Raw genomic sequence first — 17,285 nt, 5'->3', positions numbered from 1 at the left:
AATAAAGCAGGAATTTTGCTGTCAATTGCAAAGCGTTTAGTTTACCTAACCCTATATTCGGACTACCAATGAGTCATGCATATCAAAGTCATCTGATGATTGAAGACTTCTGTATGTCCATCCCTTGTCCCAGTCAAGCTAACTAAAAAATCCCAGTGGCTGGTCCGTTACCAGCATGATAAACTGAACTTCAAACTGTGTTACATTAGTCTTTGAAGCTATATCATCCTCGGGTTGCTACAGCATCTAAAATGAACATTGGAAGGATGATACTTACTATGGTGCTCAACCAATTCTATAGCTTCAAAGATTATAGATTAAGTAGATTTGTTTTGGAAGATTAGCCTTCATTCATTCATTAGCATTCATTAATGCTAGCATTAATGAAAATAATACCCTTCTACCTTATAATGGGCTTTCTTCTACATATAGTCTGCCTGCCTTCTTCCTCATATCTAAGAAAAAGTTTTCAAACATCAAGAAATCCATATTCCAAATTCCATTTAAATCATTTACTATCAATGCTGTTTTGAATGCTTGTTTTTGAAACATTCCACATTTTCCCCGCCTTGTAAGGGTGTTACGATGCCCTTGATTCTTTTAGACTAATCCAAAGAACTCGCTCAATATACTTGAGCGTTCTGCCTTGTCAGAATGATACCTTATCCTGGCAAATGTCCAGCTGGTATTTCATTTGAATTTAAATAATAGAAACCATTATGATATTGAACTCCCTTTGCACAAACCCAAGTTTGTACCCCAGTGTAAATACACAACCTTTCCTCAACACTGTTTGAAATTAAGGGTTAGTTAGCTTTTGGACATGCTATCAAATTATAAACTGTAATCTGTCTTAAAGCTACAACTCGAATAAAGCTCAGTTTGGCAGACCAGAGAGATTATGATTCATGCTTTAATTTTATCTGTCAGGTGCTATTGCAGTGTTATTCTGGCTGGTGTCCCAGGCAAACCCCTAAGAAGAGAGAACACAGCTCTTAGAATACGTGCATTTTTTAGGCTTTGAAGCCTCTCTTGTATTGACCTCCTGAGGTTACTAAACAAACACAAAGTCAGTCAATCATTTCCTGCCTCTGCCTTGTTGAGGTGATTTTTTTTTTCTGTGTTTTCTATACGGTTTGTTATCTTCTAGTTACATAGGGACAGATTCTTACCTGGAGTGGAGTGTACAGATCGAACAGCTTGCATAAAGGTATGATGGTTAACCCAAGCAGAGAATCTAGCTCATTTTATTGCACATTAATGCGAGACATGGCTAAAGAGCTTCTGCTACATGTCTTCCTTCTTCACTGTGAAACAGCTTTTTTCAACAAATAAATCCAATTATAGGATTCTTTTTTTCTTTCAAAGAATTGAACTCCAGATAGAACTACTGAATTTATTTGAAATCTTCTTACATGTGCAGCTACCAAATATTCTGTTGTTACTATATAAGCTAGTAACTCACATCATTATTAATTACTTTATCTGCTTAAGTACTTCCCCAAGGATAAGGGAAATGGTAAAGCCTTTACTGTATATTCTACTGATATGATAAAAAAAGACATTCAACACTTCATTCTTAGCAATATTTATCAATGTTTATATGATCATAGTAGTAGTTAAATAGTGATGACAAATTTGGACATTAAAGTTGTCTAGAATGCTACAGAATTTGCCGTGTTTTCAGGAAAATGCAGTTCTTCTCCAAATCACCTGATTTCATAGGGTATGTGTAAAGATTTTATTTTTCTGGGAGAGGTGTATTAAGGCACTGCATGTCTTTAAGCATTCTGCAAGTGGTAACTAAAACTGAGGCAGAGATCTGTCTGTATGTTTGAAAGCATAAATCAGAAGCTGTCACACAAAGCTGACTTAAAGCTTGTGCTTACACTGCCTTGATCCCAGGGTTTCTTTGAAGATTTCTTTGTAAGGCTGCAAGAGAGCATTCTGAGGGTTAGTGAAATGTACGTAATGGCTACAGATGATAACTCCAATGCAGATTTAAGTAGCAAAATTTGTCATTTTTCAAACCCTCTTTTGTGTAACTACATTTCCTTTTCCTTTTTAGCAGCCAGAGAGCAGCAGTTTAGCTTGAGAGCAGATCTTTTGCATCAGTGGTGTGCCTTTGCAGCAATAGCCGTGCAGCCTCCCCGGTCATTTGCAGGCTAGACAGCACAGCCAGTCCGTGCGGTGCAGCTGCTTTGTGAAGAAGTCCTCTGACCTCAATGTTCAACTCCCAGTGATGGTGATCTGTGATGATCACCTTGATAATTGCAGTATTTTTTTCCACAACACTTTTTTTTTAAAGGTTTAAATAATCTGAAAAATAGCAGCACTGAAGGCTAGATAGTCTTTTATTTGAACAGTTCTTCGTGAATCCTGAACAATTTGGAGAATCTTCCACTTGAGCAATTATCTAACAGGAGGAATCAACACCAATCCATGCCGACTGACAGGTTCCTCTGGGAGATTTCTGCTTCTCCCACCCCCAGTCCACCTGTCAGTGCAATGGGCTCGCTACAGACAGTGTTCTGAACCTACAGGCAAAGCCTGAGGGCACACTCCACATTAATTAAAGAAATCCGTTAGTCTTTCTCTTTCTCTCTCATATATTTCTTTATTTTGAAAAAGAAGCTCTGTAAAACACTTCTACCAAATACTGAGTCTCTATGCAGTCCAGCCCTGCACTTGGCAGCAATACAAATCCAACCAAAAGGATGGGGAGAGAGACGAAGGGGCGGTAGATGCAGTGCGTGGTTGCTCAGGGATGCTAGCATTGCAATACCCTTAGCATCGTGGCAAGGAAATTGTCTTCTCAGGGGAGAGGCTTCCTCACCTGGCCTTGATTCTGAGCGCACACAGTGATGTGTTCTGTTAGCTGGATCTGATCCCCATGCTTTTTGTGTTCCTTTTTGTTCTTTAGATACTGTATTTTATATTCATTTAATTAAAAGGAATAAAATTAAAGGAAAAATGGGAAGTATAACACTGGAGCTGGAGGCAGAGGATGCTGCCATGGGTTATGTCAGGAAGGATATAATCTTTGGCCAAACTGAGACAAAGCCAGTGATTCCAAGCCAAAAAAAAGAAAGTGAGGTCTCTTACCAGCACTCCTAGCATGCTGCACCTGTATTAAATCCATTGTTGCCTTTCTTACCTAGAATAACATGGAAACTGGGAAAAGGGGACTTGAGAGATTTCTCACAGAGGTCTCTTACCTCAGAGTATTTCATAATGAAAATGTAGTAAGCTGATATGGAATACCTTTTAAGACAAATTTGCAACTGTTTTGAATATTTATGTACCCATGTCTCTGTATGTGTGTCTCTGTGTATGGCTATAAGCAGTGATATACACTTTTTGTTATACACAGAGAAGGCACTCATTTTAAGGACTCATCATCTTTATATGTTTATTTCTGACAGAACGTTGGTTTGTTTGTTCATTACTACTATTACATCTGAAAAAATCAGTATATCTGCAATATCCTTCTTCCCTTCTGATGCCACAGTGCTACATGTTCACTCTTTCCCCTTCGTTCGTCAGAGGTAATGCCTGTAAGTCAAATTCTGATCTCAGAGTAAATCTGGAGGAATTTATAAAAGAGATTTGCAGTGAGAAAAATTGAATGGCACTTTTGATCCAAAGGTGGCTTATGGCACTTGTGAATCCAGCTGCTGCAGTAGCTATTTGCGTGCTGACTGACACAACGTTGGAGTACTAAACTGGAGCTGGAACTTGCTTAGGGGCTTTAGTTCCAGTATTTCATTTTTTGCTTTGACAGCTTTTAAAAAATGCCATGTAGGACCAGGAAGCTATGTGACTTTCAATCATATCCCCTAATCAGATTCAGAATTCTTTAAATATTGCTGTAAAATGTGAAAGCTCCTTTGGGTTGCTGTTCTTCCTTTGGCAGTATTTCCACTGGAAGCCTGCCACCTGCACAACACAAAAATAGGAAACTCAACCTCTGGCCAGATTTTAATGCTTTAAAACAACTCCTGAAAGACAGAGCATCAGTGAAGGTGAAAAGCAAGCAAGAGGAGTGAGACATGACAGAAAGAAGGATGGAGCAGGCAGAATTAGCAGTGCAGAAGTCCAGCTAGAATGGTAAATCTCAGATGTAAAGACAAAAAGGAAAAATAGAACAAGAAGAAGAATAAAGGAGCACAGAAAGAGGAGGATGAAAAGGGAAAAAAAAACACCAGGAAGATGACAAATAGCAGAGAGGGAAAGAGGGAGCAAAGTAGGAGGGATAAAGGCAGATGATGAAATCAGGGAGCAGTCCTGAACAGATAGCATTGACAGTGGGCTATTTTTTCCCCTCTCCTATAGCCCCGAGGGAGTTTGGTTTGCTAATCAAGGTATGTATGTGTTCACCCCTGTAACCAGCTAGATCTTATGCTGATGTCAGCAAGAACTGGCAGCTGAAGACAGAGATTGTTTCTGTTTAAAGGAGCCTCTGCAATGCATACCCATTCCTCCTCAGGGGGCTCTGGCTTTGTCTGAATGAATCCCCCTTGGCAGAGGATGTGCTGGACACTACCTCGGTTCACCCTCATGGGAGCAGCCAGGGAAAGATTTAGCCCCAAGTTTAAATACTGGATAATAGCAGCTTCACCCCAGTTCCTTTAACGTCAGAGATCCAAACCCACAGAGCCTAGTGAGCCTTGTCTCCCTCCGCTCCCTTTGGAGGTGGGTCAAAGTAAGACCCCAGCTTTACCGCTTTGAACCATTCGCCCTGGAGAAGCCAGTCTTTCACCATTTGTTAGGGTGAAAACTTCTGCTGGCCCCTCCAGTCCAGACACAGGGTGTGTGAACACCTTTCCAGTGTCTGAAGCCATCACTTGGCATACCTTCAATTTAGCATTCACAGACCGTTTTTAGCACACCTCTACTGTGAGAAGATAGTGATAGAAGAATCAAGTATTGGCATTATTTACCAACAATCTTTAGTGATCTATCCCAAATCAATTATCATCTTCAGTATAGAAGACTGTTGTGTGTACCACCATGCCTGGGAATCTCAGCAAAAGGACCAGAAATATTTAATGAGAGTTGAGAAAGTTCTTTTATTCCTAGCAGGGAATCTTCACACCTCAGATTACCTCTGGGAGAGGCTGAATGGAAAAAGTAGGGAAAATCCTACTTTAAGAGTTTTCTGTGATCACGTAGAGGACTTACTGAGACTATAAAGCTAAACATTTGTCATCTTTTAAGTTCACTACAAAACCTGCAAGGATAAAGGCTGGGCCCAGACCAGGAGAGTGAATGAGAAGTAGGCAGTAATGGAAATAATTATGTGATAATTACCAAGCATCTGAAATTAAGTAGTTTGATAACTTTATCCCAGTCCGTAAAGGACAAATAAAAAAAATGACCACTATGGACAAATTTTTCTTGGTCCTACACACACAGCTACTGCTGCTGCACTATAACCAGCGAGTGTTTACAGTCCTCTGTCTCACATGTTTGGAGTTAAATTCACACACATATGGTCAAATTATGGCCCTAGAAAGACTCTGGGACTCATTCACCACCATGTTATTCTAGCTTCACAACAGCATATCCCTGCTGATGTCAGGGCCATTCTGACTCCCGAAGGATACAGTGGTGAACCAAGTCTCATGAATGCCATAGTTTCCTAAAAATTATATAATGTGTTTAGGTCAGGCTTGTACACGCAAGGAAGTGCAGTTCTCACTCTCACCAATCTTAATGGTCTTTACTACACGGTCTGCAAGTATCTTTTAGTTTTCAAAAGCTCTGATTTTTTTGGTTTTTTTCCCAGTGGAGTGGCATGTAGAAGCTCAGACAGGACTTGGACCTCATCATGCCAAGCATTTTAAAAATAATCACCAAATTCCCATGAATTGATTTAATTGTGTTGATTTTATTACATCAGTGCAACCCAAGCAAAACAGATACACTGTGCTAGAATAACATGCATTTGTTCCAGTGCAATTTTATACTTATGTAGCTTTCATTTCTATGAATAGGGATTAAGAGGTGGTTTATCTACAATATAATGATAATCGTCTTTATGGAGAGGTTTTTAAACTCAAGCAGTGACGAAGTGATTACTTAATTGCTCAAGATGCTGGTAATGCAGCAACTGGCATAGGTTTGATGTGCACAACAATGGTTCAAGTATTGACTAAATGGCAAGTCTTCATATGGATTTACGCAGAAACAGCCTATTCTTAAATAACCTCATATGTGAACGTTTTTTTTTCCAGGAACTACTGTAATTTTCTCTGCAGCAAGAATTTTCACACAAAAAGATACTTGGAAATTGCAAACATCCCCTTTCACATCCTTTTTAATATGAATAAATTTTTAACTGAGAAATCTTGATGCCAGAACATTTATACCCTAAGATGTTGAAAATGTTATTAGATCTTTAACTTCCACAAAACTATCAGCATAATATCTTCTTCAATATTATAATCATACCATGAGCATTTCCGTAGTACAATGCTACAAAAAAGTCAATTTTAAGATAGTAAGAGACCAAACACTGATTAGAGAGTGAATGCCTGATGTGCAAAAAGACAGTTATATTGCCCATCCTGTCTGTCCTAAAGATGTGTTTACTTTAGCTCAGCTGAATTAAAATAGGGTGCAAATAACTATTCTGGAACAACTGTACTTCTAGATGAAATCAAACTCAAAACTCAAAATTCAAAATGAAGTTTCATTTATCCCCTTTCATTTCCTGAAACATTTTTTTAAAGACTGCTAATACTGATGTCATCAATTTCATCTTTCAAACTATCTAGGTCCTGTGCTGTACAATTATTTAGTAGAGACAGATGAGTTTTCTGGGTTCACGTGGGTATCACTGGATGACAAAATGTCCAGCTATAGAATTCTCAACTTTGTCAATTTGTAGCAAAGTCCTCCTAAATCTCTTAATTAAGCATTTCACTCTCTTAATTAAGCATTTCACTATCACATCTATCTCTTCCTTGTGCTTTCCTGCATTGCTGCCACAAGATGTTTTCCACCACCATTTCAGTTGCAGAGATGACTTGGGATGGCTTGGTGCTTTTACTGGTGTTCTCTTGCGCTCCTGTTTGAGGCCAGAACACGGTGTGAGGGAAAAGGCCTTTGTTTCCTTTTCAGTGTTACTCAGGAATGAGACCCAACCTTACACAGACTCCCAGGCATCATAGGTGGCACCATGCAGAAAGCACCATGAGCCATCCAGCTGAACTTTTGAATGTACCATCCAAATCACCTTTGAGCTCCCAAAATCAGGATTACTTGGAAGTTCAGTGGGAAAGAGGCCCAATGCTGCTGGGACAACACTGCGATCTTTAAGCATAGTGGTGTCTGGGTGATGGCCATGCAGCAGAAGGTCTGGAATGCAACAACCAGAAAGATTACTTGGCTATTAGGGATAACATTTGTGACTGGCAGTTGCGATTCCTCCGGCTGGTTAGAAGCAGTTCTCTCCAAGAATGGTTCCTGTGGGATAACAACATATCCCCGTGTTTTGTAACCATCAGTGGAAGTTCTGTTTTATTTCTCACAATCAGTATAGAAAAAGTAGGCTGTGACAAAGGAAAGGTCAAGAGAAAGAGGCTGTTTCAAAATAATTGCTTTCTGAAAGCGGGGAAATAATATGTTTATTTATACAGTAGGGAGAGTGCACTGTGGAAAAGGGCACAAGGAGACAGGTTTCTCCACTGCTTCCTGTCTATGATAGAGATTTCTATGTGGTGTGAGGTTCAAACACAGGTAAGTCACCTCATGTAATTCTGTAATTTTAAAGGGTAGGTGTCCAGTTGTGGATTACTGGTGCAAAGCTGTCTTTATAGTCAGTGGAGAGAAACGGTCCCTGTAGGTGAGAAACTTGTATGCCTGTCTTGGCATCAGACCAATCACCTTCAGCAGGACCTCGTTTCTCCCTGCTGGGGGTTGGGTCTGGGCACCTAGTTCATGTAGATTTCTAAGTACAAAAAAACCCAGGCCAGCTGTCTGTGTCTGGCGTAGCCCGTCCTCAGAACTGCAAGCCATACATTTTATTTGTAATTTACAGAAGGCTGTATGAGAAACATAAAGAAAAAAACCTGCCATAGAGGAAGAAAGAAAAAGGCAAGGAAAATATGGAAAAAAACAGAAGATGTGGAAAATCACAATACTAGGAGCAGGATGTGAATGCAGAAGAAAATTAGGAGAAAAGACCAACAAGAAGTAGGAAATATTACGCAGGCTTCCAGTTGCTGATGTAAAGGATTGCCTGGGAGACACAGAAAACTCAGAAAACTGTGACTCTAAAAGTATTACTACTTTTACGTAAACATAATGTCCCAACTAATGGGTCTTTCATTTTTTCCCTTAAGACGATGTCAAGCACTTTACCTACATTTTCCTTCTCTTCATCTTACCCCAGTATTTCTAGTTGAAATAATTTTTGAGAACTTTGCCTTCCAAATCAGAAACCTTCTCTGTTGCCCACTCGCTTAATTTTCAAAGATGTCTACATCTTCAGTTATGCTTTCTGAGACACTTGGCTAAAGCTCCCCTCGGGTGTATTTTGTTCTCGAAATCCCATGGTTTCTTGACAAAGACAATGCAGCAAAACCAGCTGTGACCACTGTGCTGGTGACCAATATCATCCCATTGTCTGCTTGCACTCTGCCATCTACCTGCCTCTAACTGCCGCCTTTTGTTATGCACTTAGGACATGTGCTCTTTGTTCTGTTTGTACAGCATCTTGCAAAATGGCATCCTGGTCTCTGACTGGGGCTCCTGTGCACTAAGATAACACAGGTAATAAACACCAGTGTTTTGTTTTGTTTAATGTTGCCACGCTGTGTGAACCACATATGGGATTTAGGTGCAAAAGCACGGCACAGGGGTGCTAGGTACCACCACTCTCCTCGCTTTGTGTCGGTACCCATCACGTCCTCCACGCGCCTCAGGCGAACGGGCTGGTTCGGGCCAAGGTCTACGCAGAACCTTGCGTTTGGTTTTCCCCTGCTTCTCTATTACTGCAAAGCATACCCCGCAGCAATTTCTCTGGCAAGGAGAACAAGGCGACGTAGATAAGACACCAAGACAGCAAGCAACACTGGGTGACAACAGAACAGCGGTTTTCCAGGGGACTGCCGGGCAGGCCGGTCTGAATCGCTTGTACCCTCGGTCAGTCCGTTTTGCCCGGCGCCGCCTCACGCCTCCGCACGGAAGCACCCCCCGCCGGTTCCGCGGCTCGGCCCCCGGCCCCGCCGCCCGGCCCGCGCCGGCTGCGGGCTGCGCCGGCTGAGGGCCTCCGGCCCGCGCGGCCTTGCTTCGGCCGCGGCCTCCGGGACGGGCCGCCGGCTCCGCCCGGGCGGCCAGCCGCGGGACGGCTCCCCTCCGCCGGGCGCCGCGCAAACCTCACCCCCGCGGCCGCCCAGCGCGCCGGGGCGCCGCGGCTCGCCCGGCCTAGCCCCGCGCCGCCGCGGCCTTGCAGCGGGCCCGTCCCCGCTCCCCGGCGGGACAATGGCCACGGGGCGCCCGCACGCCAACGGCCGCCGGGGCCGCCCCTCGGCGCCGGCCGCCTCCCGCCACCGCCGGGCCCGCCGCGGCTCCCGGCGCCCCGCCCCGCCCCGCCCTTCCCCTCCCGCCGCCCCCAGCAGCCCCCGCGGCGCCCCGGCCCCGCCGCCGCCCGGCTCGCAGCGCCCGAGCCGCCGGCAGTTGCGAACCTGCCGCCGTGCGCGGCCCGCCGGGCGCCGCGGCCTGCGGGCGGCCGCTGGTTGGCGGCGGGGGGACACGTGAGGGGGGAGGGAGCAGCGGCGGCGGCAGGAGTTTCCCCGACAGCTGGAGGTTGCGGCGGCGGCTCCTCCTCCCCGGGTCCCCGTTAGAGCCCGGAGACCCCCCGCGCTCGTCCTTATTGACAAACACACAAAGGGCCGCGCCGGGGCCGCGTCTGGAGCCGGCATGGGAGACAAGAAGAGCCCGACCAGGTAGGGGCAGCGGCGGCGGCGGCACCTTCTCCTTTCCCCGGGCCCTCTCCGCCGCGGCCGGGTGCGCGGAGCCGGCGGCGATGGCGGCCGGCCGGGCGCCCCCGGGGGGGAGGCGGCGGCGTGAGGGCGTCGCGCCCAGCGTTGCCCCTGGCGCGCGTGTGTCTCCGCAGGCCGAAGCGGCAGCCGAAACCCTCCTCGGACGAGGGCTACTGGGACTGCAGCGTCTGCACCTTCCGCAACAGCGCCGAGGCCTTCAAGTGCATGATGTGCGACGTGAGGAAGGGCACCTCCACACGGTGGGTCGCCGGCGGCGGCTGAGGGGAAGCGGGGGCAGCCGCTGGGCGGCTTCGCGCCGCCCCGGGGTGTGAGGGAGGGCGGCTGTGACAGGAATCGGGTCGCATTTACCGGGGAGCTCCGGCTAGGGGGAGGGGTTGTCGCCGTCTTCTCGCCCCCGGCCCGGGGCTCCCCGGTAGACGTGACCCAAGCCGGGGATCGGTGCGCCGGCATGTGTGGAAACAGAAATAAATACCAGGAAGGGCATAATTGCTGTACAACCTAACCCCGGAGAGGCCGTGCCCCTCGCGTGAAGAGCCATCCCCTGGGGTGTGCCTGCTAAGACGCTCACCCTTTAATGTTGTTTTTTTTTTTCTTCTAAACTCATTTTTTCTACGAGTTTAACTTTGTCTCATAAATGCTCCCTTCTTATTATTACTGTAATTATTTTAATCCACGCTTCATCACAGGACATCACTGTGCAGGTTTCTGGGGGCGGTAGGGGCGGTGAATAACCCTTGGCTGTTTAGGGAGGAATTGTTGATTAGCTGAATTGCGCCGTGTGGAAGTGCCACCCTGTGTATCCCTGACTTCGCAGGAGGACCTTTCTCTGTGCATCATCAGAAAGCTCTCGTCGTGGATTACCTGGTTCCTGAGTCTGTCAGTGTTTCTCAGCATTGTGGCCTAAATGTGCGTGCTTGGGGAACGGAGGCTTTTTATAAAACTGACAGGAGTGTGCTTGTAGCCATTGCGTGCTAACCGAAGAGAATATTGTTAAAGAATCCTTTGTTATGGATAGCATACCTATGGGTTAATCCCGTCAGCAGGAGAAGTTTTAAGTGGCAATAAAAGTTGCAGTCCTATCAAAAGCAGTAATTACAGTGTAGATGCTGGTCAAAGCGGTGCTGAATATGACTTGCAACAAATGTTACATGTTTGAAATTTTAAGTGCAAGCTTGGGTCCAGTTACTTGACAAAAAAGATTCTTCTTTATTTCTGGAGTTGATTCCCTAGGCTTCTGAAAACCACAATTAATGTTGAAAGACTTCTCATAACTTCAGTTTTGAATACTAGCTGATTTTTTAATTTTTTTTTTTACTCAAGGAAATCAGTGAGGTAAATGCTCTTGAGAGGAATTGCATCTGCCACGTATAGTGTGGTTTCCAGTTACAACGATGGCATTGTGTTTCTATCATAGGTAAATGTGTGCAGATTGGTAATATCCAGCAAAATAATACTGCTGAAATAATGAATGCAAAATCTTTAGAACAGCACAAATAAAACCTCTGTAACCTATAGTCAATTTGATAGGCAAAGTCAGTTTAAAGTTATGTTTTGTTGCATTGGAAACTCATTTGGATCAAAGCACTAAAACTTAAAAAAACCAAAACCACACCCCCACCCCCACCCCGAGCTGTGGTTGATACATTGGGGTTTGGTTCTATACTTGAACTCTGAAACAATGTGTGGCTGAGTAGGTTTATGGGTTTCTTTTTCCCGTAAGGTTTAAATGGGTTGCATTTTCACCTGTTTGCAAAGTCCAGGGTTTACACATGGCATGAGATAAATACAGTTTGAGGTTTTAAGTCAGGCAGTTTTTGGCCCCAAGTCTGAAATTAGAATTGAGCTAGTAAGTAGACCTTTGTGTCTACAGAGAGAATCATTGGGGTGCCAAAGAGACACAAAAGGCCATTTGGATAGATTTTTTTTTTTTTTTTTTTTTGGTTTTGTTAAGGAGCTGGGGTCCAATAGACCAAATTGGAGCCTTGTTGAAACATTTGCTGGTACTGCCTATATAAATGTATTTTATCAATGTTGGTCAGAAAAGCAATACTATGGTATTCTAATGACACTGAATTTTTTTTTTTGGTCTTCCATTTTGAAGCTTAATGTTAGAGCAAGTTGATGCCTCAGCATGGTTCCTACTATGCAGTGGTTCTTGCTTCAGAATTTCTAGTGTGGTTTTTTTTTTTTTTTACCAATGACAGTTTTGTCTACAGGACACTGTAAAGCACTGTGGTTTTTTTAGTTCAGAGAAATCTGTGGTGTATGGTTTAATATCTGCTTCTGCATGTTGAAATTCACTAAATGTGACCAGATTTGCAGATGGAAAAACAGGCAATTATAGTCAAGTTTAGTGGTTTTGAAGGCCACTGGAAATCAGTTGGAAAGTTGATTAAAACAGTTGTATTTTTTTTTTTTAATACTAATCATGTACAATTAACTTTAAAGAAATATTTTTCAGATGCAGGGTAGACTTTGTGAGTGTTTTCACTGTTGAATAATTTCTTCTTTCTGAAAGAATTATCTTTTTGCCAGAGGCTACACATGGATTGTGATCTTTGGTGGAACTGTTAAGATTAGTGAAAAAATTCTTAGGACTTCTTGATTATATTTTAATACACTTTTAGACTAAATTTTCAAAGCAGATTGGATCATGGAGTTAAATTAGCTTTGTCCATGGCAGTATCGCCTTGATTTCTTAAACTAGGCTGTGCTTGGATGAGAGGTGTCCAAGAGAATCCTGGATGCTGCAAGAAGGGCTGTAACTGATTCCCAAGGTGGCAGTCTTTACTTTGGGTTAGCACTAAAGGAGAGCCCCAGCATGGTGCCAGTTAAATGTGCCATGAGTCAGATGTAAAACTAAGATCCTATCTGCCAGCTGGAAGTCCCTGTACCTTTTACTGTAAAATCGTTGCCAGACTTTAATTTGGTAACATCGCTTAGAATCTAAATTCTCCCTGTAGACGCGGCTTTCTTATTTACTTTCTAACCTAAATTGTTCTGTATTGTTGCTTGGGTACTGAGAAATTACTATGTTCTTCTTGATAGGAGACTGTACTGAATATAGTAATTTTCTATATGTGACCTTTAAAACATTTTGAAATCTTTCTAGATGAAAGATGTTGTATAAATGTGAGGAACCTAGGGCTGTAATAATCATTCCTTACTTGGACAAATCTCCTGCTGAAGTTCATTAGAAGCATGAGTAAGGAATGCTGAATAGAACCCTAACATACTGTGTTGTAGAGGAAACTGGTAACAAACTCTATATTTAGGTTGCCTAATAGTTTCCATTATAAAGAAATTGTATGATCTCTTTGAGAAGCTCTATTGTTTGCAAAAGCCATTGAAGTTTGGCAAGAGGAAGAGTCCTTAGGCTAAATAAGTGGTTTGATTTCCTTGCCCCATGAAATTGTTTAAGTTTTGCTGAGACGTAAACACTTGAAAGTCATCATTCCCCCTCTGTCACACGTGTTGTACAGAAAAGTAAAGTAATTGCTAGAACACTGAAAAAGCCCAGACCAGCATCACTGTAAAAGCAACAGTGGCAATGATATTATGCTGGAAACCTGGAAGGGAATTATTTGGCTCCCGGGGAGGTTATACTGGGGTTGCTGAGTTTGGTCTGACTCTCACAATTACTGCTTTGCCAAAAGAAAGTTGCCTCCATGGGCACACTACTGTTTCTTTTCTTTCTTTCTTCCTGCTCTTCATGGCACTGTCTTGAATCAGGAGTACAATACTGGTTGACCTTCAAGAATTGAGCTGGATCCTTAGAACAGTCCTTACTGCAGCAAGTATTTGCTCCAAGTTTGTCTGTCCTTCAATAGCTGTTTGGTTTTTTTGGTTGGGTTTTTTTTTTTTTTTTTTGGTGAGTGGTTCCTTTTTTTTTCTTGCCAGCTAACATGGTTAGGCATTGTAATTTAGACACATTGTAAAGCTGAAGATTAAGAGTTCCAGTGTTGCTGGGAAGAAGCATGCAAGAGGGCAAGCATTCTGTCTAAGGGATGTACGTTTGCTACTCTTCTGTTTTCTAGGACGTTGTGTTACTGCTCCATCATCTCTGTGCTCCATCTTCCTCAGATCATATTAATGCTCTTGTTATTCAGTTAATGACAGCATCCAGATTTAAAATTACCTGTCACTTCACTTTTCTTAATGTGGTTTTTATGCATGCGTATTGTGGTCTGGTCTTTAGTTGCAGGATCCCATTCTTTTTTCCACACTATGACAAACTGCTTCTCCATTCTGTGTGAAGGATGAGCATCCAAGGGAGTATAGAGAGAGGTACAGGAGGAACTGCAAATCTGGCAGTTTAAACTTTGAAATGCTTGACATAATACTCTGCTGTGTAAATAAAGGAAAAAAGGGGGGCAGCGTGTACGAGATCAATTTCCCCTTTCCAGAGTCGATAGCATTCTGTGTTTTGTTTTGTTATAAATTAGGTAAAAGGACAATATTCCGAAGGATATTTTCACTAATAGTATTCTCTTAGCTAATAATAGGAGAGGATTTGTTGTACAAAGATGTAACTACTTTATGCTTGTTATGGTTTTATTTAATTTTATTTTTTAGAACTACTTTTACTGCTTGCTTTGAATCCAGTAAAAACTTACTTACCTGCAAATCTATGAGACTTAGTGCACGCTATTCAAACCCAAAGTATTTTTCTTTTGGCAGGGGGTAAGGAGGAAGAATCGGGAGATAAAACAGGTACAAGTGACTCTGGTGAAGTTTAGGTTTTTTGGGGGTTTGTGTTTTGGTTGTTTGGTGGTTTTTTTTTTTTAGATATTCCTCTCTGATACACATTGGATGAGCTGCTATATGCAATATCATTTATATAAAATAGCCTTTGAAATTTGTAGTCAGAATGAGAAAGTCATCTCAAGTCAGGATGAATTTTTGTGGATATTGGATCTATACTTCTTAATGTCCTATACTGCTGAAGTAGAGACATATATAACCAGCTGAATGGGGGCATGGCTTCCATGTCCTATGCTCTATTGATCTCCATTACTGAATCGTTCCTTTTCTCCCAGCCTAAGGTGTGAAAACACAGCTTTAAATCATACCAGACACAGAGACTGAGGTATAAGGAACTGGGGTGCCACCTTTGTACGTTTGCTTGATACTTGATCTGTGCTCCTTGATTGTGCCTGTGAGTGTGGCCATTCACTACGTGCATGTATTTTATAAGCATGTCTGACAGTCTCCTAAATATGAGGTACAGGTCTATACTTGAAGCTGTCATGAGTTTGTTTTATGCTTTGAGAAGCATAAATAAAATGTTTAATTTTTTAACTTGGATATCAAGGTCATTTTTCTTCAGAAAATATGTGCAATTTGTTTAGTCATGTACCATCTGGATGTTTATAAGCACAAATCAGTTACACTTAACCAAATCTGGTATTTGTATTTCTGTTGAAATGCAGTACTGCTCAGGACAGAGAGCTGGTACTTATCTTGTATATCTGGTTTAACATGTCTGTTTTACAACAGCTTGTTAAGGACTCTCTCTTCTGCCTTCCAGTATGCAGCCTCTGTGTGCGCACATGCGCATGCGTGTGTCAGGGGGAAGGTTGTGAAGGAGAAAAAGAGGAAGAACCGCCTGTCATGATGATTTTACAGATACATGACTGAATCAAGCTTATCAGACTGAAGAGCTGTTCATTACTTGTGGTAGTTTGGAGAAGGAAATATTTGCAGGAATGAAGTGAGTGGAAAACTCATGTGTATATAATCCATATTTTACCAAGCACTGTATTACGAGTTTTACATTTTAGCTGAAATATTAAATTATGGAGAGAAGTGTGAATAAATAATTCTCTTTTGTTCTGTAGACAGCCATCAGGTAATCTAGTTGTTCTGGACTTCCAGTCTTTTTAAAAGTAACCTTTGGAATTATTTAGGAATTTATTTAGCAATTAGTTTCCCTGAAAAATATAGTGAAACTTAAGAATTTTGTGCACATCAACTTGAATGAGGTTTTGTTTTTCTATATAAAACAATGAAAATTTTTTATTGATTGGGGTGGCTCTGTTAGGTGCTGTTGATAGGCATAGCTTGTATAGGCAATAGACAATGCAGTGGGCAGCCAATTAAAAGAAGATAAAGGTTATATTTTAGAAAAATAACATAATAGTTGGGTTTGGGCTTTGTTTTCTTGTGGGTTTTTTTGTAAGGTTGTGTTGTTAAGTTTTTGTGGTTTTGAACCTGACATACTTTAGTTCATGACTCTAAACAGCTCATGAATAAATGTGCTTTCTTTTTTAAAGCATAAGCTTGGATTTTTGGTTTGATGTTTGGTTTTTTTCTGTAACTTTTTCCTGATATCTTTTTTTTGGTGTGGGTTTTTTTGGGGTTTTTTTACCTTCCCTTTTTTGATGAAGTCTCCCAAGAACACAACAAACAGTATTTAATTCTATATTGGGCTAAGACCCAACAGAGCCTGCTTGATCCAAATTAAGACAGTTGATTTAAATCTGGTTTTACTGTTTGCAACATATTGAAAATAGTAGGTACATTAGCAGCCGGTTTTGGACAGAAATTTAGGTAGCTGTCATTGTGACTTGGCCTTCTATGTGTATATACATTATGTAATTAAAGAAACAGACATGGAGCAGAAGGAAACCTATAGCTTTCTGTCTTTGCCTCCTATGAGAGCTAATGATGTCAGAACTGCTGAACAGGAAGAAAAACTTCTTAGCCCTCTGTTTCTAAGATCTTTGATCTGATCATGAATTTAGGAGATACGCTCTCTAGAAGGCCAACTTTGTTAATGGGCACTGCAGAGTCAGAGGTATGTTCTGCTGGTTAAGAATGACTTGTTCAACAGAATTGTATCAAAGCCAAGCAAAATAGATCAGCATTTATGTTATAGTTACTAAATTAGTAAAAGCTGTGGATACTCTTGGGTTTATTATAGGGATGGTTCTAGGGAGGCTAACATGTTGTTTGTATTTGTGTTTGGCTTGTTGATGTTGCCTTAGGAACTCAGGATGAAAAAAGTCTTCCAGTGAGTTAGAACCTCTTCTACACTGAAAGAGGATCAATAAACCTGGACAACTTCTAACATAACCTTTGTTCTAACAAGTGTCCAGTGAAGGAGGCTGTAACCCCTTTAGACAGCTTATCTATAATGCCTTTTACCCTTGATGGTTTTTTCCAGGTATGTAACTTTTCTGTTTAATAAGTTAAGTTGATTTATACTCCCCCTTTCTTCAGTGAATTACCCATGATATTTGTAGTTCTTTGGTTATTGGGTTATGGTTT

The 17,285-nt window shown here is 42.2% G+C and overlaps 1 protein-coding gene across 1 annotated transcript in view; it reads left to right on the top strand.

Annotated features, from left to right (window-relative positions):
- Nucleotides 1-9,702: 9,702 nt before the first annotated feature.
- Nucleotides 9,703-17,285, top strand: part of YAF2 (YY1 associated factor 2) — a 29,830-nt gene continuing 22,247 nt past the window's right edge. Inside the window, exons 1-2 of the mRNA XM_040595239.1 lie at nt 9,703-9,956; nt 10,127-10,252. Coding sequence (XP_040451173.1) covers nt 9,931-9,956; nt 10,127-10,252 — 152 coding nt within the window. The 5' untranslated portion in view covers nt 9,703-9,930. The remainder of the gene's footprint in view (nt 9,957-10,126; nt 10,253-17,285) is intronic.

This window comes from Falco naumanni, chromosome 5 (genome assembly GCF_017639655.2).
Source record: "Falco naumanni isolate bFalNau1 chromosome 5, bFalNau1.pat, whole genome shotgun sequence".
NCBI lineage: Eukaryota > Metazoa > Chordata > Aves > Falconiformes > Falconidae > Falco > Falco naumanni.
The sequence above is the reverse complement of the archived record's forward strand: the minus strand, read 5'-3'. Positions and strand labels throughout refer to the sequence as shown.